At 39.0% G+C, this 27,261-nt stretch overlaps 1 protein-coding gene across 1 annotated transcript in view; it reads left to right on the top strand.

The window, feature by feature from the left end:
- The window catches only part of shtd (anaphase promoting complex subunit 1), a 106,107-nt gene that overhangs the window by 63,975 nt on the left and 14,871 nt on the right, over window positions 1-27,261 (top strand). Inside the window, exons 29-33 of the mRNA XM_071597460.1 lie at window positions 2,385-2,764; window positions 11,471-11,669; window positions 13,856-13,923; window positions 23,793-23,931; window positions 25,349-25,603. Of these exons, the coding sequence (XP_071453561.1) occupies window positions 2,385-2,764; window positions 11,471-11,669; window positions 13,856-13,923; window positions 23,793-23,931; window positions 25,349-25,603 (1,041 nt within the window). The remainder of the gene's footprint in view (window positions 1-2,384; window positions 2,765-11,470; window positions 11,670-13,855; window positions 13,924-23,792; window positions 23,932-25,348; window positions 25,604-27,261) is intronic.

Genomic DNA, 27,261 nt, shown 5'->3' with positions numbered 1-27,261 from the left:
GAGTAAACATTTGGTAGGACCTCAAATTCACTGAACCCAAATTTATGTAACGCTTAATATGCACGCAGTGGAATCCACTAGAATGAATGAGTATGGAATATAATTGGTGTTGATATGCATATGCACGAGATAAATTTTATTGAAATATGATTTGCATGTAAGATGTGGTATCATAAACTTTTAATTAAAACTAATTGATAATCCAGGTAGAAACTTGCTGTATTTCCCAGCCCATTAGATGCACCCTGATTTGTCAGGTTTGAATCAACAAAAAATACTTGACTCAAAGAGAAAAGGATCAAAGTATTTTGGTATTAACACTTAATACAACGAAAATTAAATTTTTTTACTTTAAAAAAATATGCATTCACACACATATCAATTTCATTCATCGAATAATCCCAGATATTCGTCATCGCCGGGCCAATATTCCTTTCAGCTACCTTGTTTCTATGTTCGGAAGCATAATTCACAAATTCAAGTTTAAATGCAATGCTGTATGGCAATCTTCTCTGTTAAGATGCTAAGAGGTTATTATCATTTTAAATTTATATGTGATGCTTAGTTTCTGTGATTATTTTGATATTACTGAAATTTGTATTGAAAGAAACCATTTTCTATGCCTGTATAACTCTCTCATAGTACTATTTGTAAGTTGACTGTCGACTCCTGACTGTGACGGGAGAGAGATATGGTGTAGTGTACGTATGAATGTAAGTATTGGCAGAGGAGCTGCATCATCATTTACCCAATGGTTATTAAGTTTCACCGCAGTACCACATGTGAGCTGAAACCAGTTAAGATTTATCCGGGAATTTTTTTAAGAAGTACTTTCAACAAAATATTAAAACTGTGTTGGTCATTTACTGCCGACTATAAATAGTGATATTATTTGCATTTGTAATAAAGGCAACCATTTTCTATGCCTGATGCAGGAAAAAATTCTTAATAGCGAGTATTTTTCTGGCGAATCGGCTTGCCTATGTACTCGTAGGTCACAGATCTACCCATATACCCCCAGCCCATAAGACTCCGGCTGATTTTAGAGTAAAAAAAGTGCTCTAATGAGCTGGGAAATATGGTACTTTATATTTTTTATTCTTAAAACTTCTCTACGTAGTCACCATCCAGAGCTTTACTTTTCTCCTATCGTGTCTTGACCTTATGCAGGCCGTTATTGTAGAACTCAGCAGATTGCATCAAAAAATCTTGTTCCATCTCTTGAATGACTTCGTGTGTGTTATAAAATATTCAACCCTTAAATGGTTTTTGGAATAAGAAATAATAAGAGTTCCTAGGAATAAGGAAATGTAGCTGGCTTCCCACCCAGAGGTCGCAGGTTCAAATCCCGGCAGTGTTGAATATTTTTCAGAGGTATCTCGATCCCTATTCGAGGTGCTTTGTGGAGGGCGCTTTGAGTGAGTAGGCTAATGCCGACGCCGGGTTTCTCTCCACCCTTCATCCTTTCCTGTCCATCCCCTATGGCGCAAATGGCCTCAGCTGTCGGTCGTCTCCCCTAAAAATTAATACTAATAGGAAATGTAGCTCGGGGCAAGATCAGAGGAACAGGCCAGACCTTGCAAAATTTCAGAGCCACATCGCTTTGATTGCCGGTCGCTCCATGGTTGAGATGACATGGCAAGACATGGGTGCGATAGCAGGCCCTGCCGTGCTTGCTTCTGGAAAGGAGTCTGAAGTTGTGGAACCTAGTGTGCTGGCTTCTTTGACATGTGCAGTTCTTTGTGAATAAGATCATGATCTTTTGAATGGTTGCTCTTCGGTCTAACAGGATTAAGTCCTCTTCACTTTCATCGCTGTGGCGCCATTGTCAGTGAGTGATGGTCTGCTACTTCTTGGATCTCCTGTGAGCGACATGTGACCACTTTGGAAATTCCTTTTCCAACTCACGACTTTGTCATGTGATGGGCTATCATTTCTATGAGTGGTCATATTTTCATCTTGGATTTGTCAGGTTATTTAAACTTTCAAAATAAGGAACTTAATCGCACTTAATCTTCTCCATATTGCAAGTTACTTCAAGCTACAGCTTCCTGAAACAAAATATTACATTAATTACAATATATACATTAATAGCTGTAATTTACAATAATGGACATAATGATCAATCAAAATGCAGACTACATTTTATGTAGTTATCTTGGTTATTTCTCAGTATTTATTACAAAAAAATTATACCCCCATGTACAGTGAATCGGTAATAGCAAGGTTTTCTTGGATTTTTCCCTTTCCCTTGAAACTCTAGGCTGAAGTTGAAGACCCACTGAGCGAAACTCACCCCAATTTGCCTGGGTGAATAATACCTAATTTGACCATGTTTTGTGCCAACTATCCAATCTTATTTCGGCCTCTTGCCAATTTCGCAGGTGATGGCTGGGACGGGGAACCTGGAGGTGATGCGTGTGTGTAGGCACCTGCGAGGCCGAGTGGGCATCTCATCTCCTAGCTCCACCGCTGCAGGAGCCACCGGAGACACTGCAACTGCAGCTGGCACGGCAGCGGCTGGTACCACTGCCGTGGGTACTGGTGCCGCAGGTGCTGGAGGAGCTGCCGCAGGTGGCACGGGGGCCAGTGGGGGTGGGAGCAATAGTGTGGTGACGTATGGCTCTCATTTGGCAACACACATGGCACTTGGACTGCTCTTTCTCGGAGGAGGGAGATACACTCTGTCAACATCGCCTCCTGCAATCGCAGCGCTCCTCTGTGCTTTCTTCCCAAAGTTCCCAACGCACAGTAATGACAACAGGTGATTCAGCGTCTCCCAGACAACAGCAGTTTGACTTTCTGAATTTCTTTGTGACTAAAGCTGTACACAAGATGATTCACTTGCTTACTTATCCTATCATTCGAGCTTGCGTATCTGCTGCCACTTTGATGGCACTCAGTATAATAATGGAGATGTATAACTTATGTTTATTCCTAGTGGTAGATAAGAGTTCTACAGCCGCATTGCTTCCTTAAAATCCATTAACTAGCATAACACCGTGTTATTCCCAAAATAGCAACTTATGATAGATTAAACTAAATCAAAATCAACAGCTGTTAGTTGTACTAGTGGATGAACATGAATGGAAGCCATAAAATTTAACCAGGAAAAAATGCACAGAATAGGCCTTATTACTCCGTTTGTATCTCAACAATTTTGAAATGGATCTTCTCACATTTGTGGATAGGATGATGTGTAGTGCCATTCATTATAATTGATCTGACCAATGTATTGATATATTACTCACCGATGCAACATAGCAAGATGCTTATCGTCAGAAACTATCGCAATCAACTGATATTTTCAGTCTACCCCTTTGAAATATCTCTTACCTTCAGTGCAGATTGTTGTGATAATAATACTTGGCTTAATGAGAAGGATTCACCTTTGTGGTTAGTAGGTCCTCTGGATGATATATGTTGGGAATCCAATATCTCTGATGTATCATCCAGCATCCACAATGTGTTATGCTTACCACGTCAAGTTGAATGTGCATTGTATGGTTTGGTATCCTCTATAATGAAATGGGATTGTTCTGCCTAGTTCATGAGCTCTCCCCTCACTCTGCCATGAGTACATATATCTGTCTGGTGTTGAGGAAGTGCCTTCGTTTTGGCCTTACATCGAACGTCGTAACCTCTGACCCTACGTCTATACTCATTCTCACCCATCGACTTTGGCAGCATGTGTAATTCAGCCATGGCCCATGCATGGATCTGTATACAAGGGTAATTTGAAAAGTTCTCGGAATGGATTAGAAATAAACAACTTACCTCAGTGGAAAGTCCAATGCACTTGGTACAGTGACGTTCCAATGTCTCGATCCCATCTCGAAAATTAGATTTCTTCAGGCCTGCAAAGTACCCATCTACTTTGGTTGTTCTTTTTTTGAGGAGAATCTCTGCCCACGGATGAAAATTTTGACCTTGGGGAAGAGATGGAAATCTGATGGAGCAAATTAGACAAGTAAGGCGGGTGTGACAACAATTCGTGTCTTAGTTGACGTATTTTTGCCGTGGCAGTGACACTTGTGTGTGGTGTGCATTGTCTTGATGAAAGATGGATTTCTTACTTGTCCAACCTAGCCTTTTTTCATGTATCTTTTGCTGTATTTGGTCCAGGAGGTTTGTGTAGTATTGTCCAGTAATCGTTTGACCTTGGGGAAGATGATCTATCAGCAGAATCCCTTTTGCATCCCAGTAAACTGAAGCCATCACCTTTCCGGCCTACCATATTGCCATTGCTTTCTTTGGTTGCGGTGGTGAATTAACACATTTCTACTGCTTTGTCTGCTTTTTTGTCTCTGGGGTATAGAAGTGGACGGACGTTTCATCTGTGATCACAAACCGTTACAGAAAATCTGGTTGGATGCTTTTAAAACAGGTCAAGCATTGTTCCTAAATAGGCATTTGTGATCATGTGTTGAGAGTCATGGCACCCATCAAGCAGATAATTTTTTCATATCCAATTCCACTGTCAAAATGTGATATGCACGCCCAGATGACATCTCTACAGCTTCAGCAATCTCTCACACTTTGTCAGTGATCCTCCCTGACCATGTAATGCAATTTGCAATAATTTAATCCATCATCTAAGCTGTCCCAACCAAACTTAAAGTCATTTTTCCACTTGGCAGCAGTTGAATATGAACGATCAGAGCCCCCCTGAGTGTTCTGAAAGTCGGCAGGAATGTCCTTTGCTTTCATACCTTTCTTTAGGAAGTATTAATCACTGCTCGATTCACAAATTTTTTCATCTTCACAAGTCACTACATGGGAACAACACCATAGATCTCTTCCCAAAGCACTGATGTGCTACGTGTTTACTCATAAAGCATTACCAATTACTACGTGGGAAACTCGTTGCGCTATCATCTGGTGGTGATTTTGAGAGCCTTTCTAACTACCCTTGTACATGCATAAACTCAGAATAATTGTTCATTATTATAAAGATAGCTAATGTGATTTGCCAGATGTGTTCCCAAAGTACATCCCTGTTTCATTATGGATAAAAAACCACTTACATAAAGTTATGCCCAACTGTTACTGTATCTGGAAACACACAAGTGGCAAGTTTTTTTTACTTACCTAGATCTGGTACGTGTGCACATAGCCTTCATCTTCGTGAATCCATTTCCCCATGATATTGTTCCAGAAAAATCCACGACATGCCCATCCCTATTGCTCATTATCTCGCTTAAATTGGAATCATTTTTGTTGAAACAGTAATCCTGTTCATTCTGTGAGTTACTCCCGTTTATTCCCACCAATCCTAGCAAATCACTAGTCTCAGGGAAGTCAGCTGTGAAGTTTTTTCAAGTTATTTTTATGATGCATTTTTGTTATTATATTTTACTATTTATTTTATTATTTATTTTATTATTTTTATTTTATTATTTATTTTTTATTATTATATATTTTTATTTTATTATTTATTATTATTATTTATTTTTTCATTATTATATTTATTTCGGAATTATATTTTAAGTTTTTCCTCAAATTATTATTTTATCAAAAATATTTTCGCTCATTTGCAAAATCATGACCAAAAATTTGTTTACTTTTCAAAAAAATGATGAACCATAAAGAAGCCAACACACAAGTAGCTTTCTCAAAACCACCAGGCGGAGGAGTCCCTCAGGTGACGAAGGCGATCGAGGCGGCGGTCAAAGGCACGAAGTGCTCTAGGCTGCAGGTCGTGGCCCATGTGGGCACCAACGACGTCACGGACCGTGGATCCGAGGAGGTCCTCCGTTCCCTTAGGGAACTGAGCTCCGAGGTGAAGCGCGTCCAGGGCGTCGAGGGGGTTCGGCTGGGACTAACGGTCTGCAGCATCGTTCCGAGGGAGGATCGCGGGTCTCTGGTTTGGAGCCGAGTGGAAGGCATAAACCAGAGACTATCGAGATTCTGCTCGGACATAGGAGCCTCCTTCGTCGACCTCAGACCAACCCTCCGATCTTGCAGGACTCCCCTTAACCGATCTGGGGTCCATTACACGGCGGAAGCGGCGAGTAAGGTAGCGGATAGGATACTCGACCACTGTAGGCCTTTTTTAGGATAGAGAGCAGGTCACTTAGTGGGTCAATAACATCTGGGGATAGCGCGTATAATATTATTAATAAAAATATAAAAGTCATTGACAACACTGGCAATGATTTAGAAAGACATGTGACACGCACTTCCCCACAAAGGCGTCCTAAATTACAGTCAGACACTAATAAGGACGTTATTCAACATCAAAATAATTTAACTATACTTGTTATAAATTGCAGAAGCCTCAAGAACAAATCAGCGGATCTAGAACACATAATCCAAACTCATTCCGCTGATATAGTATTAGGCACAGAGAGTTGGCTGTGCAATGATATTAATGACCAAGAAATTTTCCCAATAGATTTCAAAGTTTACCGACACGATAGAGATACAAGACCCGGAGGAGGGGTTTTCGTGGCAGTTAAAAGTCATTTTGAAAGCAGGCAAGTTTCATTTGAAAATAATAACATAGAAAGTGTTTGGTGCACCTTACTACGGACCAATCAACCCAACATAAATTTATGCTCTTTCTACAGACCTCCAGACTCAGATTTGAAAACACTTCACACCCTCAACGATCAAATTCACAAGTTTACACGTAAATATAATAACAGCATAAACATAATTGGTGGCGACTTTAACCTCCCTGGTATAGATTGGGACAGCAATATCGTTAAATCTGGGACCCGCGATCGCGAATCTTGCAATTCCATGATAAAATTGGTTCAAAGAAACTCCCTCCATCAAGCAGTACGCATGCCCACCCGTGGAAAAAACATATTGGATCTATTTCTTACAAACACGCCGGAACGTATTATTAGTGTATCAACTGATGAGGGCTTGAGTGACCATAAAGCAATTAATGTCCATTTGGACATAGCAATAAAAAAGATTGTTAAACCAAAAAGAAAAATTTATAATTACCATAAAGCAGACTTTGAATCTTTTGCCAATCAATTAAACTCTTCACTACCCGAGTTCAAAACCCGCTTAAGTCATGCCAACGTGGAAGAAACTTGGACAGAATTTGTCAATATCATGCAAAAAGGAATCGTAGATTTCATACCTATAAAATACGTTAAAGCAAATCGCGACCCCAGGTGGTACAATAAAGACGTTAGAAAAGCCCTTCGAAAGCAGAGAATGCTACACTCTAGGGTAAAGAGGGCAGGCGTGAACACATCATCTCCTGAGAATACACAATTATGGGACACATATAGATCCTCTAAAATTGAAACCAAAAAACAATTACGTAGCGCCTTACTGGAATTTAAACGCAAAGTACTTTGCGAGCACTTGGACACTGACCCCAAAGCTTTCTGGTCATATGTTAGGGAAGTAAATGGGAGTAAACAAACCGTGGCTTGCTTAAGGGATTGTAGCAATGTAATTCATACAGACAGCGAGGTTAAAGCTAACATCTTAAATTCATTCTTCCAAAGCGTTTTCTCGAATGATGTTGCCACCGCATATCTCCAAGAAACAATACATACTCCACCCATGGAAAAAATAACAGTGGACCAACAAGGAATTCTAAAATTACTTAATGAGATTAAACCCAACAAATCCCCGGGTCCCGAAAATATACCAGCTAGGGTGATAAAACATTTAGCTCCAAACATTGCCCCGTACCTTGAATTTATATTTAACAAATCCCTCACAGAGTGCAAAGTACCTAAGATTTGGAAAACCGCGCAAATAACGCCTATTTTTAAAAGTGGTGACAGGGAGGATCCCAGTAATTACAGACCTATATCTCTCACTTCTATCTGTTGTAAAATATTAGAGCACATAATTGTCAGTTCAATAATGAGACACCTTGACAACATTAACTTTTTAAGTGACAATCAACACGGATTCAGGAAAACCCGCTCCTGCGAAACCCAATTAGGATTATTTACACATGATTTACTTGTATCTGGTGAGAGAGGTAGGCAAGTGGATGCCATCTTCTTAGATTTTCAAAAGGCATTTGATAAGGTCCCACATGGTAAACTCATTCATAAATTAAAGGTCGCGGGTATAAACAAGGGCGCTATAAGTTGGGTTAAAGATTTTCTTTCAGAGCGGGAACAGAAGGTAGTCCTTGATGGCGCTAGTTCCGACAACGTTCGAGTCACGTCGGGGGTACCTCAGGGAAGTGTGATCGGGCCGTTACTTTTCTTGATTTTTGTTAACGATTTGAACCGCGAAGTGAAAAGTAACATTAGGATGTTTGCGGATGACACGGTGATCTATCGGGAGATATCTGGGGATGAGGATCGTTTTATTCTAGCGCAGGATTTAGATTGCATTACTAAATGGTGTTCTAACTGGGGATTGACTCTAAATTATAATAAATGTTCAGTGGTAAATTTCTTTAAAAGATCAACGGGATTTGCTTACAAATTAGCTGGAGGTGACCTAGCAGTAGTTGATACGGTAAAATACCTAGGTGTCACATTCACTAAAGACTTAACTTGGGGGACTCACATACGTAAAGTCTGCGGTCAAGCAAATAAAAAATTGGGATTCATTAGACGCATTGTCGGCAAAAGTGACTCAAAGGTCAAGGAACGCTGTTACCACGCTCTTGTAAGGCCTCATTTAGAATACGCATGCAGCGTGTGGGACCCGAGTGAAAAAGGTCTCATTCGGGAAATTGAGAAGGTTCAACGCCGGGCAGCCCGTTTTGTAAAAAATTCCTACGATAAAACGCAAAGCGTTACCGAAATGCTCATGGATTTGGGGTGGGAATCATTAGAAGAGAGACGATTCAATGCAAGACTGAAATTATTAAATAAATTCAGATCCGCATGTTTCAGCACCGAGGTCTCGCAGATTATTCGTACTCCTACATACATTGGTCGCTTGGATCATGCATATAAAATTCGGGAAATAGATGCCAGGACTAGCCGACTCAAGGACTCCTTCTTCCCACGGACAATACGGGATAGCAACTGTAGGATTATAGATAGTAAAAATTCCACTTGCCACCCTCAGTGTCTAAAAAATAATTAGTTCTACTTAAATGCATGCTCCTCCACTAACCTTATGTGTTTTGTTATAATAACCCATTCTTTCCGCATGATATCATTCGTGTTCTGTTCATCTGTTTTTAAGTTTCCCTTTCAGTCCCTCTTCCCTCCCGGCGGGGGGAAATTCCTGCTACCTGCAACGTTGGGTCGAATTCCCTTCCTTTTACTGTCTCTTTGGGGGGTTGAGTGTTTTGTGGTGCATTTTCATGTGGTAGTGATGTTTCACATTCTTGCTTGTTGTGTCCTGGCTTGCGTGTTTTAGGATGGCTTTCGTGCTGTATCCTGGGGTGCAGTTTTTTGTTGTTTTGCGGTGTATGTGTTTGCATGAGTATTGGATGGAGGGAGTTTTGCATGAGTGTGTGCGCTGCTGGGGTGTAATTTTCCGTGTTGTTTTTTGCATGTGGTATTTTTCGTTTTTACGGTTGGTGACCTAACACCCCCCGCCACACGCCCTTGCGGCGGCTTGCGGGGTATTATGTAGATGTAGATGTAGAAACAAGTTTGAAGTGTCTTTTTAAAGTTGAAGTCTTCTTGTTCCATCTATTTATGTCTCACATTAATGCCAAGTTAAAGTTATTGTCTTGTGGTTCTCCTTCTGTTTGAAGAATTAACTTTTAACATGTCACGTTTTATTTTGTTTTGTCAGTTGATATGAAAGTACCGTAAACTCTCATTTGTGCATGTTTGCTGATTATCCATTTTGCAAATTGTCCGTGCGACTCTCTTCCCATAACTTCAAAAGTTTAATAAAATGACATCTCTAAAGAAAAATAAATGCTTGGAATATGCAATGTACTTTTTTTTTACATACCAGTTTGAAGTAACTGAGCTTTCTAAAATGTTCTTAATTACATAAAATCTAGAGTTTTCAGTGGTCATTAATGTTTCAATGCAAACGTAATGAAATTGAAAATTTTCCTATAGCTCTTTAAAAATAAATGCTATACTACCTTGATCAAAAAGTTCCCGGAATAACCACCGTGTGGCGCTCCCATCGTTCCGATTTGAGTTCTGTTTTTTTTGTTAAATTGGTACATCTGTTGTTGATATTCCCTTTAAATCTTAGTGTCATAACTTGACATTTGCAAAAGTTACGGTCGGTTTTCGGTATGTCCATCAGTGCTTCCTGCGATTTTTCCATTACTTCCTCTCGGCTGCTAAAACGCGTTCCCCGTAATGGTTTTTTAACTCGATTGAACAGAAAGAAGTCACAGGGAGCCAAATCAGGTGAATTCGGTGGCTGTTGGATGGTATTTGTTGCATTTTTCGTCAAAAAATTACGAATAATGATAGCACTGTGCGACGGTGCGTTATCATGGTGCAAAATCCACGAGTTTTCTGCCCACATTTCTGGTCTCTTTCGGCGAATTGCTTCACGCAAACGTCTCATAACGCCCAAATAATACTCTTTGTTTACTGTCTGGCCTTCTGGCAAAAATTCATGATGCACTACACCGTTGTAATCCATGAAAACCGTCAGCATTGCCTTCTTTTTTGACTGAAAACGACGTGGTGTTTTTGGTCTCGGCTCATTTGGTGAACGCCATTCACTTGCCTGATGTCTGGATTGCGTGTCGTACTCATAAACCCACGTCTCGTCTCCAGTAATGATCCTTTTGATGAATGTGGGATCGGATTCAGCCTCGCAAATCATGTCTTTTGCGACGTCAACACGGTCTCTTTTTTGCATGAAATTGAGGTCTTTTGGCACCAACTTTGCTGCTACACGACGGAAACCCAAATCATTAACCACAATGTCTTGGGCGGATCCATAGGCAATGTTCAAGTCCTCCGCTATTTCTCTGATGGTTAATTTGCGGTTATTGACCAACATTTCTTTTACTTTATCAATTTTTTCACCGACTTTCGATGTCGATGGTCTGCCACTGCGTTCATCATCTTCGATTGACTCACGACCACTTCTGAACCGCTCGTGCCACTGGTAAACGACCGTTTTTTTTTAGAGAATCGTTGCCGAAACACTTTTCCAACATTTCCAACGTCCGTGCGCCACTAAATCCGTTTTTTACGCAAAATTTAATACAAGTTCGTTGTTGCAAATTTAAATCCATTTCTGAAATTGTAAAAAATCGCCAACACACACAGAGATAGATGTACTCTTGGCTACGTAACTTTTGCAAATGTCAAGTTATGACACTAAGATTTAAAGGGAATATCAACAACAGATGTACCAATTTAACAAAAAAAACAGAACTCAAATCGGAACGATGGGAGCGCCACACGGTGGTTATTCCGGGAACTTTTTGATCAAGGTAGTAAACGTGCATAGCAAAAATAGCATTAAAAAAAATGCTCATTTGGTTTGGAACAAAAGCAAATTCTAAGTAAGAGTATAAAATAACCATTATTTGACATATATATATGTTTTTTATTTTCATAAATGGTGACTTAACCAGGTACCACCTGCAGGCCTTGAGGCATCTCTATGTATTAGCAGTGGAGCCTCGATTGCTTCTCCCACGGGATATAGACAGTGGCAGATTGTGCTATGCCCACCTAACTCTAGTCTTCCTTGACTCTTCACCCTTTCGGGAGCAGACCATAACAAATGTCAAAGCCCCTTGCCTCCTTCCAGAGTTGGACCTTCTAAAGGAGGTGAGTATCCTAATATCCCTCCCTGTAGAATACATGTATGACCTTGAGGTGGTGGTGGACCTTGCGCATTCTGAAGACCCCTCGAGCCATTCTGTCAGGAGCAATGATAATTGCTGCTGCTAGGTTCACCCATGCTATTCATAGTAATAGGTTGAAGGTAAGGAATCGTGCAAAAGAGAGTCCATGCAGCATCTTTCCTTCAGTGAGGTGTCCGCAAAGGCATCTGACAACTGTAGGGTGCCCATTTGAGTGATTTGCTCACATAATTAACACTTCTGAAGAAGACAATGGGAAACCACGCAATTAATTATCCCATGAAACAATAGTAAGAGTAGATTTGAGTATGAGTCCTGGCAGTTATGGAACTCAGCTCACTGGGCTGTGTTGTTTCTTTCAGTGGAAAATGTAACATTTCCGCTGTCATCATCTCAGGAAATACTTGCAAAGTCTACACCACCAGCACAGGAGACAGGGAAGAAGACCAAACCAGATAGAATAGGGACTCGGAATGTTACGACAATGTTGTGGACAGGAAAATTAGAAAATATAAAGCAAAGGTTGGAGAGGAGGAATGTAGATGTCTTAGGTGTGTTTGAGGTGAGATGGAAGGATAGTGGTGATTACTGGAGTGGTAGTTATAGAGTAATATACAGTGGAGGGGACAAGAATCAAGGAGAGGTTGCCATAATACTTGAACCAAAAGGCAGGAAGAAGCATTATAAACATGGAGCAAGTGACTGAGAGAGTATAATTAGTAGGAGTAAAAGCTGAACCAATGAACTTGGTCATTGGTCAGGTATACATGCCACAAAGCAATCACAGGAAGGAGGAAGAAGTCAAGTCGAAGAAATGGATTCTGTTGGAGGACATATTTGTGGGCATTCTTGGAGGGAAACATTTGATAGTGATGGAGGATTGGAATGCAACAGTAGTTGAAGGAGGAGATGGTAGTGAGTGAAGGTAGTCCCGTATGAAACTATGTGAAACAGTAACTAGGAAACCATGGATTACAGATGAGATGATTAAAAGATAGATGGCTGAAGGAAATGAGGGAATGTTGACAAAATTTGATTGAAGAAATTGCAAAGAGAGAAATAATAAACTGAGGCAGGAAACTATTCATTCTAAACATTCTATTGAATGAAAGAGGCTTGGAGGAAGATGCATGCAGGAATATGGCAAGTTTACATAGGAATGGCGATATTGGTTTACTGTGCAGAAAAGTGAATGCAGTGTCATAATGTAAAATAGGTAAATTCATGCAATCAAAGAAAAATCATTAATGAAACCAGTAAAGATGCAAGAGAGATGGAAAGAAAAGATAGGCTGAGTGTGGTAAAGATCCTATGATTTCTATGTTCAGCAAGATTAGCCATAGAAGAAGAATGTGATGTAGACGGGAATAGCTATGGTCCAGGCATCCTTGATAGGAAGAGAGGAAGGGCATTAAGGGAATTGGAATCAAATAAGCCCATTGGGTAGGTTAAATTCCCTCAGAGCTTCTTAATGGAGGAAGAGGACTAATTCATGGTATATGTGAGGGAGGAATTTGTCTAAAAGATTTCATTGGATCAGTTTTCGTTCACATTCCAAAAAAGAGAAATTCAGCCTAAAGTGTCCTACATAGCCCGATAAGGCATTAAATTTGATTTCTCATGCAGCTGAAGTGGTTCTCGGGAACATCAACGAGGGCATGGAGAGGAGGGCGAGTGATGGTCAGTTAGGATTCAGGAAGGGGAGAGACAATAGCGGAGATGATGCCATAGCAGTAATGAGATCACTAACAGAAGGGATTGAAGAATGGGACAGGATTTTAATTGTCCTTTTCGTAGATTTTGAAAAGGCATTTAATGGAGTGAATAGAGAAAAACCAATGAATGTGTTGCAGAAAATGGGAGTGGATTGGATGGATAGGAGACTTATGCGCGACCTGTTCACGTCTAAGACTGCTCAGGTGTGAGTGATGGATGGAGAATCCAGATGGGAAGTGTTAGGAAGACCAGTGAGGAAGGGATAAAACAAATGAAGATGCCCATTGCAGTGCATATTTTTGACTTATTCACTTGTTGGAACCCTTTATTGTATCATCATTTTAATCGGTAAAATGTAGGTGGTTTGTTTGATTTTTTGTGCCCAGCCATGTTCATTGTTTCTAACGCCAGTATTAATTTTTTTTCATCTTCAAGGTGAGAGTTGAAGATGATCGGTATTGGAGTATAATCTTCCACCGAGAGAGGAATTGGGGCCAACTCAAGTGAGTGTTTCATTGTGCTCAATTGCATGTCATAAAAGTTATAAAGAATTGGATGCATTTAAACATACTTTGATATAAGCCTGTGTAAATATCCCATGTTTTCTTTGTTTGTTGTATCTAAATTCAGTGATCATATTAAGGGGGAATACGAGGTCTGTTCAAAAAGTATCACAAATTTTGAATTTTTACGGGTTACAATATTTTTGATTTTTTTGTGGCGTTATGTTGGCATATGCCGAAAAGTTCGGCCATTTTAAATGTTCAGTTAATTGTTGACAGCTATTTTGCTTGCGTGCATGCGTGAGCGAGCGAGTGAGTGAGTGTGTGTGTGTGTGTGTGTGTTTGTGTGTGTTTGTGTGTGTGTGTGTGTGTGCGTGCGTGAGTAGTGAGTGAGTGTGCGAGTGAGTGTGTGAGTGTGCGAGTGTGCATGTGAGTGAGTGAGTGAGAATGCGTGTGTGTGTGCGTGTGTGTGTGCGAGTGAGTGAGTGTGCACGTGCGTACGCATGTGTGTTTGTGTGTGTGTGTATATATATTTTTACACACACACACACGTGTTTGTGTGTGTGTAAATAAATAAATAAATATATATATATATATATATATATATATATATATATATATATATATTTATTTATTTATTGAAGAAAAAAGTGAGAGTGATTCACAAAAAACGGAACGAGAGCTCGGAATGGCTCATAATTTACAAAAAATTAATATATATATATATATTTATTTATTTATTGAAGAAAAAAGTGAGAGTGATTCACAAAAAACAGAACGAGAGCTCGGAATGGCTCATAATTTACAAAAAATTAATATATATATATAAAAATTATATATATATATATATATATATATATATATATATATATATATATATTTATATTTATATATAAACACAGATGTAGATTTTTAGAATATAGAGACACAAAGAAAGGACACTCACAATTTGTTATTTTTACGTTTCGACAGCACGGCTGTCGTCTTCAGAATGGCATTCTCGGGGAAGAGCGGAGAGGATGTGCGGGGGAGAGGTGGGGGAAGGAGAGGTAAAGGGACCAATAGGAAATGAACAAGGGGGTGGGGGGGATATGTAGGCAGCCAATTGATGCATTCAGTGGGCTTGGTTCAGCCCGGGCGGTTTGAATGATTGGGCCACCCAGATATGCGCCATCTCGCGGGTTCTCACCTCTATTGTACTCGCAGATTTGGGAAGGATTTCAATCACCGAAACAGAGAAGCAGTCGTCAAAAGATTGGTTGTGGGAAGCGGTGTGAGTAGGGATGGGATAATTAAGAAAGGTGGGAGATTTGGTGGAATATCGGTGGTTATTCATGCGGAGGGAAAGTGCGGTCGTGCATTCGCCCACGTAGAAGGCAGGGCAGAAGTTACAGGAGAGGCGATATATAATATTTTTTGAGGTACAGGTGGCGAGTGGTTGTGAGTTGGTACTGAGTGAGGGGGAGGGTCTTAAAAGATGACAGCATTTGCAGCGTGGGCGGTTGCATGGTGCGGATAGGGGCAGGGGAGAGACGGGGGTGCTTGAAGTTGGATTTGTGGACTTAAAGATGTCTCGCAGGTTTGACGGGCGTTTAAACGAAACAGAGGGACAGTGTGGGAATAAAAGTGATGTGGACTGAGTGTTATTAACCCAGCACTTACCCGATTCCGTCCAGCCTCAGAAAACGAACCCAAACTACTCCCATCAAACCACCCAATTGAAATCTTTATCAATCTCCTTCTGACAAAGATTTCCGACAAAAAATTCATAGATTCCCTTAAGCCACCAGACAACCTTTCCCCCTCCGAGAGACAAGCTATCAGACGTTTAACGTCAAATAAAGATATTATAATCACGACGGCGGACAAAGGGTCATCCGTTGTCGTGCTAAACAAAGTAGACTATAACGCCGAGGCATTGCGCCAATTAAATGACATTTCCTGCTATGCCCCCCTGCCCCAAGACCCAAACCCTTCTTATCAAAAGGATATTTTATCTTTTCTTTCCAGTTTCGGTCCCAAATAAGGTCTCTCCCCCAAAGACATATCCATTCTTTCACCACCTAATCCTAAGACTCCCCATTTCTATTTGCTACCCAAAATACACAAAACCAATAACCCCGGACGCCCTATTGTCTCCAGCATCAACTCACCCACAGAACGAATCTCCGCATTAATAGACCACCACCTTCAACCAATAGCCACTTCACTCCCTTCTTACATTAAAGACTCGCACCACTTTCTGGAACGTCTACACTCAATCCCAATTCCGCACAACACAACCATTCTCATGGCCACGATAGACGTCACATCTCTGTACACCTCCATTCCCCACAAGGAAGGCTTAGAAGCCCTGAAACATTACCTCTCCATACGATCCACACCACACACCCCATCCACAGATTTCCTCCTCGAATTGAGCCAAATCGTTCTTACCAAAAATGCTTTTCAATTCAATGACAAAATATATTTACAAATAAAAGGCACTGCAATGGGCACGCGTATGGCTCCTGCATACGCCAATCTTTTTATGGGTAAACTAGAACACGACTTTCTGCAACAACAAACCCTAAAACCACTTTTCTGGGCCCGCTATATCGATGATATTTTCCTCCTTTGGTCCCACGGACGCGAAACTTTATCCTCTTTCATTTCCTCTCTCAACTCCTCCTCCTCAGTATCATTCACTTCTTCTATATCCGACTCGAATATTACCTTCCTAGATATCGATATTCACCTCCAAAACAATACGTTTCACACTTCAGTCCACATTAAACCAACCAATAAGCAACAATATCTTCATTTCGACAGCTGCCATCCTCCTCACACAAAGCGCTCCATCCCATTCTCACTCTCTATCCGTGGCTTCCGTCTCTGCAACAACACCCCCTCCCAACAGAAATACTTGGACCAGCTGCATGACTCCCTCAGAAAATGTGGGTACCCTGAAAAACTGCTAAACAGTAAAATCCTCAAACCGGCAACCCAATACACTCCCCTCCCCAAACCAAACCGCCCAAAATGCCCTAATCTTATCACCACTTTCTTCCCCGGAACACACAAAATTAAACATCTAATCCGTGACCTCTTCCCAATTATCAATAACACTCAGTCCACATCACTTTTATTCCCACACTGTCCCTCTGTTTCGTTTAAACGCCCGTCAAACCTGCGAGACATCTTTAAGTCCACAAATCCAACTTCAAGCACCCCCGTCTCTCCCCTGCCCCTATCCGCACCATGCAACCGCCCACGCTGCAAATGCTGTCATCTTTTAAGACCCTCCCCCTCACTCAGTACCAACTCACAACCACTCGCCACCTGTACCTCAAAAAATATTATATATCGCCTCTCCTGTAACTTCTGCCCTGCCTTCTACGTGGGCGAATGCACGACCGCACTTTCCCTCCGCATGAATAACCACCGATATTCCACCAAATCTCCCACCTTTCTTAATTATCCCATCCCTACTCACACCGCTTCCCACAACCAATCTTTTGACGACTGCTTCTCTGTTTCGGTGATTGACATCCTTCCCAAATCTGCGAGTACAATAGAGGTGAGAACCCGCGAGATGGCGCATATCTGGGTGGCCCAATCATTCAAACCGCCCCGGGGGCTGAACCAAGCCCACTGAATGCATCAATTGGCTGCCTACATATCCCCCTCCCACCCCCTTGTTCATTTCCTATTGGTCCTTTACCTCTCCTTCCCCCACCTCTCCCCCGCACATCCTCTCCGCTCTTCCCCGAGAACGCCATTCTGAAGACGACAACCGTGCTGTCGAAACGTAAAAATAACAAATTGTGAGTGTCCTTTCTTTGTGTCTCTATATTCTAAAAATCTACATCTGTGTTTTTATATATTTGTGTGTCGCCGAAGAGCGTTCCATTTCGAAGATATTTTATATATATATATTATATATATATATAATATATTTATATATATATATATATTTATATATATATATATATTTATATATATATATTTATATATATATATATATATATATTTACATATATATATATATACTACCTTGATCAAAAGTTCCCGGAATAACCACCGTGTGGCGCTCCCATCGTTCCGATTTGAGTTCTGTTTTTTTTTTGTTAAATTGGTACATCTGTTGTTGATATTCCCTTTAAATCTTAGTGTCATAACTTGACATTTGCAAAAGTTACGTAGCCAAGAGTACATCTATCTCTGTGTGTGTTGGCGATTTTTTACAATTTCAGAAATGGATTTAAATTTGCAACAACGAACTTGTATTAAATTTTGCGTAAAAAACGGATTTAGTGGCGCACGGACGTTGGAAATGTTGGAAGAGTGTTTCGGCAACGATTCTCTAAAAAAACGGTCGTTTACCAGTGGCACGAGCGGTTCAGAAGTGGTCGTGAGTCAATCGAAGATGATGAACGCAGTGGCAGACCATCGACATCGAAAGTCTGTGAAAAAATTGATAAAGTAAAAGAAATGTTGGTCAATAACCGCAAAATTAACCATCAGAGAATAGCGGAGGACTTGAACATTGCCTATGGATCCGCCCAAGACATTGAGGTTAATGATTTGGGTTTCCGTCGTGTAGCAGCAAAGTTGGTGCCAAAAGACCTCAATTTCATGCAAAAAAGAGACCGTGTTGACGTCGCAAAAGACATGATTTGCGAGGCTGAATCCGATCCCACATTCATCAAAAGGATCATTACTGGAGACGAGACGTGGGTTTTATGAGTACGACACGCATCCAGACATCAGGCAAGTGAATGGCGTTCACCAAATGAGCCGAGACCAAAAACACCACGTCGTTTTCAGTCAAAAAAGAAGGCAATGCTGACGGTTTTCATGGATTACAACGGTGTAGTGCATCATGAATTTTTGCCAGAAGGCCAGACAGTAAACAAAGAGTATTATTTGGGCGTTATGAGACGTTTGCGTGAAGCAATTCGCCGAAAGAGACCAGAAATGTGGGCAGAAAAACTCGTGGATTTTGCACCATGATAACGCACCGTCGCACAGTGCTATCATTATTCGTAATTTTTTGACGAAAAATGCAACAAATACCATCCAACAGCCACCGAATTCACCTGATTTGGCTCCCTGTGACTTCTTTCTGTTCAATCGAGTTAAAAAACCATTACGGGGAACGCGTTTAGGCAGCCGAGAGGAAGTAATGGAAAAATCGCAGGAAGCACTGATGGACATACCGAAAACCGAATATAAAAAATGTTTCGAGGATTGGATCAAGCGCTGGCATAAGTGTGTTGCAGTCGATGGGGATTACTTTGAAGGGGACAATATAGATTTAGATGAATAAACTTGTATTTTTAATTTTCTGAATAAATTCCGGGAAATTTTTGATCAAGGTAGTATATATATATATATATATATATATAAATATATATATATTATATATATATATATATATATAATATATATATATATATATATATATTTATTTATTTATTGAAAAAAAAAGTGAGGAGTGATTCACAAAAAACGGAACGAGACCTCGGAATGGCTCATAATTTACAAAAAATTAGTTCGTGAATTGAATAGAGAAAAGGAAATAGCCAAAGATAGTTTTCTACAGAAAATAATCGGGATAGATAATGGAAATAAATTTTACAAGTACCTCCGGAAGAGGAAAGACAACAGGGGAAAACATAACAGCTTTAAAAAAAAGAGGATGGAACACTAATCGTTGATGATAAGGAAAAGGCTAATACGTTAATAATTGGTATGCAAGTGTATTTAAGGTTAGGTTAAATAAAAAGGATCCTGTAGATTCATCTCTGAGTCAACAAGGGAGGCGAAAAAATATTAAATACCAAAAGTATTAAAATGACGAGCGCAGAAATTTATAAAAAAAATTATGAAAATGAGGGCAAATAAATCAAAAGGACCAGATGGTATCTCAATTGACTTGCTTAAATTGGGTGGTAGTGTAGTTTCAAATTATATAAATCTTTATTCAATGTTACCTTAAACAATAATGCCCTGCCAAATGCTTGGAAGGAGGCATATGTTACGCCAATTTTCAAAGGAGGAGATAAGGCACTAGTTGATAATTATAGACGGGTAAGCTTGACATCAGTTGTATGCAAGCTATTAGAAAAGATAATGGCTGATTATCTCTGGGACTTGTGGGAGAGTGAGAATTGGTTGTATGGTCGCCAATATGGTTTTTAGAAAATGGCACTCTGCGAAACTCAGCTATTAGGGTTCTGCCAAGAAATGTTCGACTCTATGGATGCGGGAATAGAGTTGGATGCTATAATAGTCGACCTGTCAAAAGCCTTTGACAAAGTTGACCACGATCGCTTAATGCTTAAGATGGGCCAATTGCCACTACACACAGATGGAAGAGTAATCTCTTGGGTCAGAAATTTCATGGAAGTGCCGAGCACAAAGGGTCAAATTAGGAGAAGTGTATTCTGAAAAAGCAAGGGTAACATCGGGAGTCCCCACAAGGAAGCGTACTTGGCCCGCTCTTGTTTTTAATATATATAAATGATCTCCCAATAAATATTAATTCTCAGATTAGACTTTTTGCAGACGACTGTATTATCTACAGGAAAGTCGAAAATGACAGAGACCGTGACAAACTTCAAAGGGACATTAATAAAATGGCAGATTGGGTGGCAAAAAATGGGATGGATATTAATGTTACCAAATGCAAATCCATCACTTTTAGCAATAAGGTAAATGGAAACAATAGGGAATATAAATTCTCAGAAAATGTCATTCCTAGAAGTGATACTTGCAAATACTTAGGTGTATATTTAACTAAGGACTTAGGGTGGGGGCTAAATGTGGAGTACATCTATAAGAAAGCTTTCAAAACTCTTCATTGGGTAATGAGAAACCTCAAAGGGAGCGTTAGAGCAACCAAGGAGAAGGCTTATCAGACCCTAGTAAGACCAATTTTAGAGTTCGCTTCTCTTGTATGGGACCCTCATGAAGAAGGTCATATTAAAAAACTGGAAAAGGTGCAAAGAAAGGCTGCCTGGAATGTACTGGGGAAGCATAGGAGGATGGAGAGTGTGTCTGACATGCTAGAAACGCTGGGCTGGGAACCTCTACAAACTAGAAGGAAAGTAAGCAGACTTTGTGGAATGCTCCGAATTCTGAAGGGGGAGAAAGCTTGGGAGATCTTAGGAAAGAGGCGGGGAACCCAAATTTTATAGGCAGAAATGATCACAAATTTAAGATAAAATGCCGGGCACAGAGGACAAACAAAAAAAAATTTTCTTTTCTAAATAGAACAATTGTTGAGTGGAACACCTTACCTGCAAAAATATTCGAGCCCTTTCCTAACAGAGTGTATACTTTTAAGAATAGATGTAAGGCATATATGAAATAATTTGATTGATGTGTGGTGTAATGTATTATATGTAATAGCTTAATTTTATTTTTAATTTATCTTTTTTTTTCTTGCTGATTAATGGCTGTAAATGGGATGGGGATTCACTTGTTTTGTTAAAGAGATTTGTGTTTTGAAGTCTGGTTTTATGTACTATCTTTTGCAATTATTTGGGACTTGTGTGCCACCTGACAATGTCTATTAGCACATGTGTATTTTTAATAATAAATATATATATATATATATGCTACCTTGATCAAAAAGTTCCCGGAATAACCACCGTGTGGCGCTCCCATCGTTCCGATTTGAGTTCTGTTTTTTTTGTTAAATTGGTACATCTGTTGTTGATATTCCTTTAAATCTTAGTGTCATAACTTGACATTTGCAAAAGTTACGGTCGGTTTTCGGTATGTCCATCAGTGCTTCCTGCGATTTTTCCATTACTTCCTCTCGGCTGCTAAAACGCGTTCCCCGTAATGGTTTTTTAACTCGATTGAACAGAAAGAAGTCACAGGGAGCCAAATCAGGTAAATTCGGTGGCTGTTGGATGGTATTTGTTGCATTTTTCGTCAAAAAATTACGAATAATGATAGCACTGTGCGACGGTGCGTTATCATGGTGCAAAATCCACGAGTTTTCTGCCCACATTTCTGGTCTCTTTCGGCGAATTGCTTCACGCAAACGTCTCATAACGCCCAAATAATACTCTTTGTTTACTGTCTGGCCTTCTGGCAAAAATTCATGATGCACTACACCGTTGTAATCCATGAAAACCGTCAGCATTGCCTTCTTTTTTGACTGAAAACGACGTGGTGTTTTTGGTCTCGGCTCATTTGGTGAACGCCATTCACTTGCCTGATGTCTGGATTGCGTGTCGTACTCATAAACCCACGTCTCGTCTCCAGTAATGATCCTTTTGATGAATGTGGGATCGGATTCAGCCTCGCAAATCATGTCTTTTGTGACGTCAACACGGTCTCTTTTTTGCATGAAATTGAGGTCTTTTGGCACCAACTTTGCTGCTACACGACGGAAACCCAAATCATTAACCACAATGTCTTGGGCGGATCCATAGGCAATGTTCAAGTCCTCCGCTATTTCTCTGATGGTTAATTTGCGGTTATTGACCAACATTTCTTTTACTTTATCAATTTTTTCACCGACTTTCGATGTCGATGGTCTGCCACTGCGTTCATCATCTTCGATTGACTCACGACCACTTCTGAACCGCTCGTGCCACTGGTAAACGACCGTTTTTTTTTAGAGAATCGTTGCCGAAACACTTTTCCAACATTTCCAACGTCCGTGCGCCACTAAATCCGTTTTTTACGCAAAATTTAATACAAGTTCGTTGTTGCAAATTTAAATCCATTTCTGAAATTGTAAAAAATCGCCAACACACACAGAGATAGATGTACTCTTGGCTACGTAACTTTTGCAAATGTCAAGTTATGACACTAAGATTTAAAGGGAATATCAACAACAGATGTACCAATTTAACAAAAAAAACAGAACTCAAATCGGAACGATGGGAGCGGCACACGGTGGTTATTCCGGGAACTTTTTGATCAAGGCAGTATATATATATATGATTCTGAAGACGACAGCCGTGCTGTCGAAACGTCAAATAACAAATTGTGAGTGTCCTTTCTTATATAATAATATATATATATATATATATATATATATATATATATATATATATATATATATATATATATATTTATATATATTTATATATTTATATATATATATATATATATATATATATATTTATATATATATATATATATATATATATTTATATATCTATATATATATCTATATATATATATATTTATATATATATATATAAATAAATATAAAAAATATCTTCAAAATGGAACGCCCTTCGGCGACGCACAAATATGTAAAAACACAGTTTTAGAGTTTTAGAATATAGAAACACAAAGAAAGGACACTCACAATTTGTTATTTGACGTTTCGACAGCACGGCTGTCGTCTTCAGAAATATATATATATATATATATATATATATATATATATATATATATATATATATATATATATATATATATATATATATATATATATATATATATATATATATATACACACACACACACACACACACCATGAACGTAGGTGTGGTAGGTGATGGTAGAGATCACCAAACCTATTGGCGAGAGAGATTCAAACTAAACATAATTATGTCATCCTAAAAACAGATGAGGCCATGTTAAATAATGTTCAATGACTGCTGTGATTGACATTTTTATATCTGAATTTTTTCAGGGCAATTTTTTATCAAAATGCTATTAAGTTATTGTTAATTTATAACCCTCTTTATTACTGTTATTGTGTTCATTGATACAATCTTTGGACTGCTTAACCAGTTCTTGTTTTTGCGCCCTTATATTTTGAGTCTACGCTGATTCTCCCGAGTAGCATTAATTAAAGGATTAAGCATTCATGAAACGTGAATAATTTCCTTTTGTTTCAATTCCAGGAGCATGCTGCAGAATATGCAAGGGCTCTATGTTCAGCAGAAAGCTGGATGCCTCTCATACACTGAAGATCCTCATGGCTTTCAAAGTTTACTTGCCCAGACACTGACATCAAACATGTCAAATTGTTGGTCAATACCTGTGAGTATTACAATTAGGCTGCTGGCGGAGCACGTTTACCTTCGGAATTTGCACTCGGGGGGGATCTCTCCATCACATGGAAAAATACTTCAGTTACAGAAAGAAAATTTTGTAATAATAAAATAGATTCCATTAAGAAATCTCATATAATCAATATGTGCCAAACTCAACATTCTGCCAGTCCTATGCATTTACATAACGGAAACGATGATATTCGGGCACAAAATCCATAATTCTTTTGTATAAAATTCAATTTCGATGATTACAATACAAGATTAAATGAACTTGTTCATTTTAATGATGATAATAGAACATCACATATCCCCGACAGCATCGCACACCAAGGATTTAAACTATCCAACTAACTACCACCTGCAATTAAATGCCTGGAGCACAGGAAATACAAACTGTGTATGTTTAAAAGATATTCTACAAAGAAGCTTGTTCTATAATATCGGGTAATAAATGGAATATGGTTTGTAAATATCTTCAAATCAAGTATATTGTATGTAAATCATTTTATATATTGCATTTCATATGTACGTTAATATTGCTATTTTTCCAAGTGTGCCTTCTTTTTGTTTCCCTCCAATATGACTCAAAGCAAATTTATTTTGCCTACAGACAAATAATGCCACAACTCTACTATTTAAAAAATTTAGGTCCTGGCAGAATGTTTAGTTCAGTAGATATTGATTTAGTGGGAGTTCCAAATAGTACCGGTTTTGTTATTTTGGAAATTCTTTTCTAAATCTGGAATATTTTTCCATAAGGATGCAAGGATCCCCCAAAGTGGAATTCCAAAGGCTATCCTTGAAAGGATTCACCCATAATAGGCAGCCTGAAGAACTTCCAGGGGCAGGGAATCAGCCAAAAAATGCATAGCTAGATTTATTTATTTTCACAATTACGTTGCAATTTTCCTGGTGGCAACGGTCAAGTTAGGTCAGAGAAAGATAGACAGTATGGTTGAGCGCACATTAGCTAAAACAATAAAGACTCATGTGATACAAACCACAGAGAATAATCCCTTAATCACTACATGTTTATATTGATTAGAAGGAGATGACCATATTAAAACTGGGTAAGGATAAACGGGATGGGTAAGGGAAGCAATTCTCATCATTGCCTTCATTCAGGAGAAACCCTAACCCCAATATTTGTACATTTCTTCCACCCCTCATTAGAGTGATATTAGGTTTCACAATGATATCATGTGGACCAGAAAATGACCCATGGATTTTGCATTTTTCATAAGAATGCTCCTAGCTGCTAATTTGAATGCTACTTCTTAGAAATAATGTGGAGTATTTAAATATAGACAATCGAAATAGGATTGTAATTATAAATGTCAAAGTGAAAGGTTAATTGTTATTTTCAATTAACGTATTCCCTCTTTTGGTTCCTCTATTTCCAGCCTGAATCAATTTTTGCATTTACTTCGGACCCATCCATCATTACATTTGTGCAGTATTTCATGAGGCAAGGGAATCAGTTTTTCTTCAAAGGCCAAAAGGCTGGTGGTGGCTATGGGAACCAATCGGCAATGACCTTCAATGAAGCCAGAGAGGAGGAAGAAATGAAATTGATGCAGTTCATGGCAAGCATAGTCTATGAGCAGGTCACCCTTGACAAGCCATTCTTCCTTCAGTTGTGGATTATGTTCTTCATGGTAAGTGACTTTCTTTATTTTAAAACTAGTTGATTGGATTTTAATAATATCCAGAATATTTCACAGTGTTATTTGGCAGGGAGTGTGGTCTTTATTAGTTAGGGGGATGTTTGTCATTTCATCAAAGTTAGATCACAGGAATTGGTACTATTTAATATTCAGATATTTAAAATGATGGTGTTTTTTTCTGCCGATATAATTATGAATTGTGGTGAATGAGAGAAAGAATTCCTTATATTTATGAGATCACTGATCGAGAGGAATATAGAATACAATCAGGACTTATTTGCCTGTTTCGTAGATTTTGAAAAGGCATTTAATAGAGTGAATTGGGGAAAATTCTTAAGTATTATTTACTGTTAGGAATTATTATTACTTATTACTTTTTATTTCCCCAGAGAGCAATTCAAAAATACCAGGTGAGTGGTGTAGGTGTATGATATAAGGTACATCAAAAAGGAGCGTGGACACAGGCTCCATTAAGATACATAGAGAAAGAAATTATGCTCACAGTTACATAGTATTTGGCGCAAACCCATGAACATTGGCTGTAAAATGCAATATCAAATTCAGAAAAATCATAGATCACCAACATGAATCAGACCATGACCATTGCTAGAAACTAAAATATGAACTTACTGGTCGGGAATATTGTTGAGATATTCGTCAACCAAGTAGAACATATTGCGCTGTAGATATCTTTTTAATTTATGCTTGAATGCAGCAGTTCCCTTTGTATCCTTGATACTTTTGGGTAGTTTGTTATATAATCTGATGCCCATTTCATTGGGTCCTAATTTCAATGCTTTAGTTCTTATATTCCCATAATGGATGGCTTTCCTTCCTCTGGTGTAATGATGATGATAGGCAGAGTTAAGAGAATAGTTGCCATTGTTATTTTTTATATTTAGAATTAAAAACATAATGTAGATGTATGGGAGTGGTAGCAAATTTAATTCATGGAAAATAGGCCTTGATGGAGCATTGTGAGGTTTCCTGGTTATGATTCTAATAGCTTTCTTATGGATTTTAAAGATGCTTTGATAAATAGCAGCTGATCCCTATAATATTATACTGTAGGTTATGTTTTAATAAATTTCCCCATAGTATAAATTGAGTAGTACAGTTTAACTTGTAGTTTCATACAGGTGTCTTAATAAGTAGCAAGTTGAACTGAACTTGTGTTGAAGGGCTTTTACATGAGTATCCCAAGAAATATTTGCACACAGAGATACCTAGAAATTTGCATTCTGTCACATGCTCAATTGATTGGTCATTAATTTTTACCGGCAGATCATCTGACATGTTCTTATTGCATGTAAAGTATACTATTTTACTTTTATTTACATTTAAGTGTAGAAGGTTGTCTGTGCATCACTTGTTTATTGCAAGTGTGACAGACTTAGATTTTTCCACAAGGCTGGGAAATGTTTGTGTAGATATTATTACATTAGTGTCGTCAGCGTACAGCACTGATATTATTCCTTCATAATTCTGTAAGCAGTTTGGTAGGTCATTGATGTGTAGAAAGTGGGAAGGGAATTCGTAAAATCATTTACGTTTGCTGATGACCAAGCTCTAGTTTGATAGTCAGGCAAGGGGTTGCAAGTATTGCTGAGAGAATTGGAAACTCAGTGCATTAGATATGGGGTGAGAAT

The sequence above is a fragment of the Hetaerina americana genome, unplaced genomic scaffold (assembly GCF_022747635.1).
Source record: "Hetaerina americana unplaced genomic scaffold, ioHetAmer1.1.p SCAF_9, whole genome shotgun sequence".
NCBI classification, from domain to species: Eukaryota; Metazoa; Arthropoda; class Insecta; order Odonata; family Calopterygidae; genus Hetaerina; species Hetaerina americana.
Note: the sequence above shows the minus strand (reverse complement) of the source record. Positions and strands in the feature narration are given on the sequence as shown.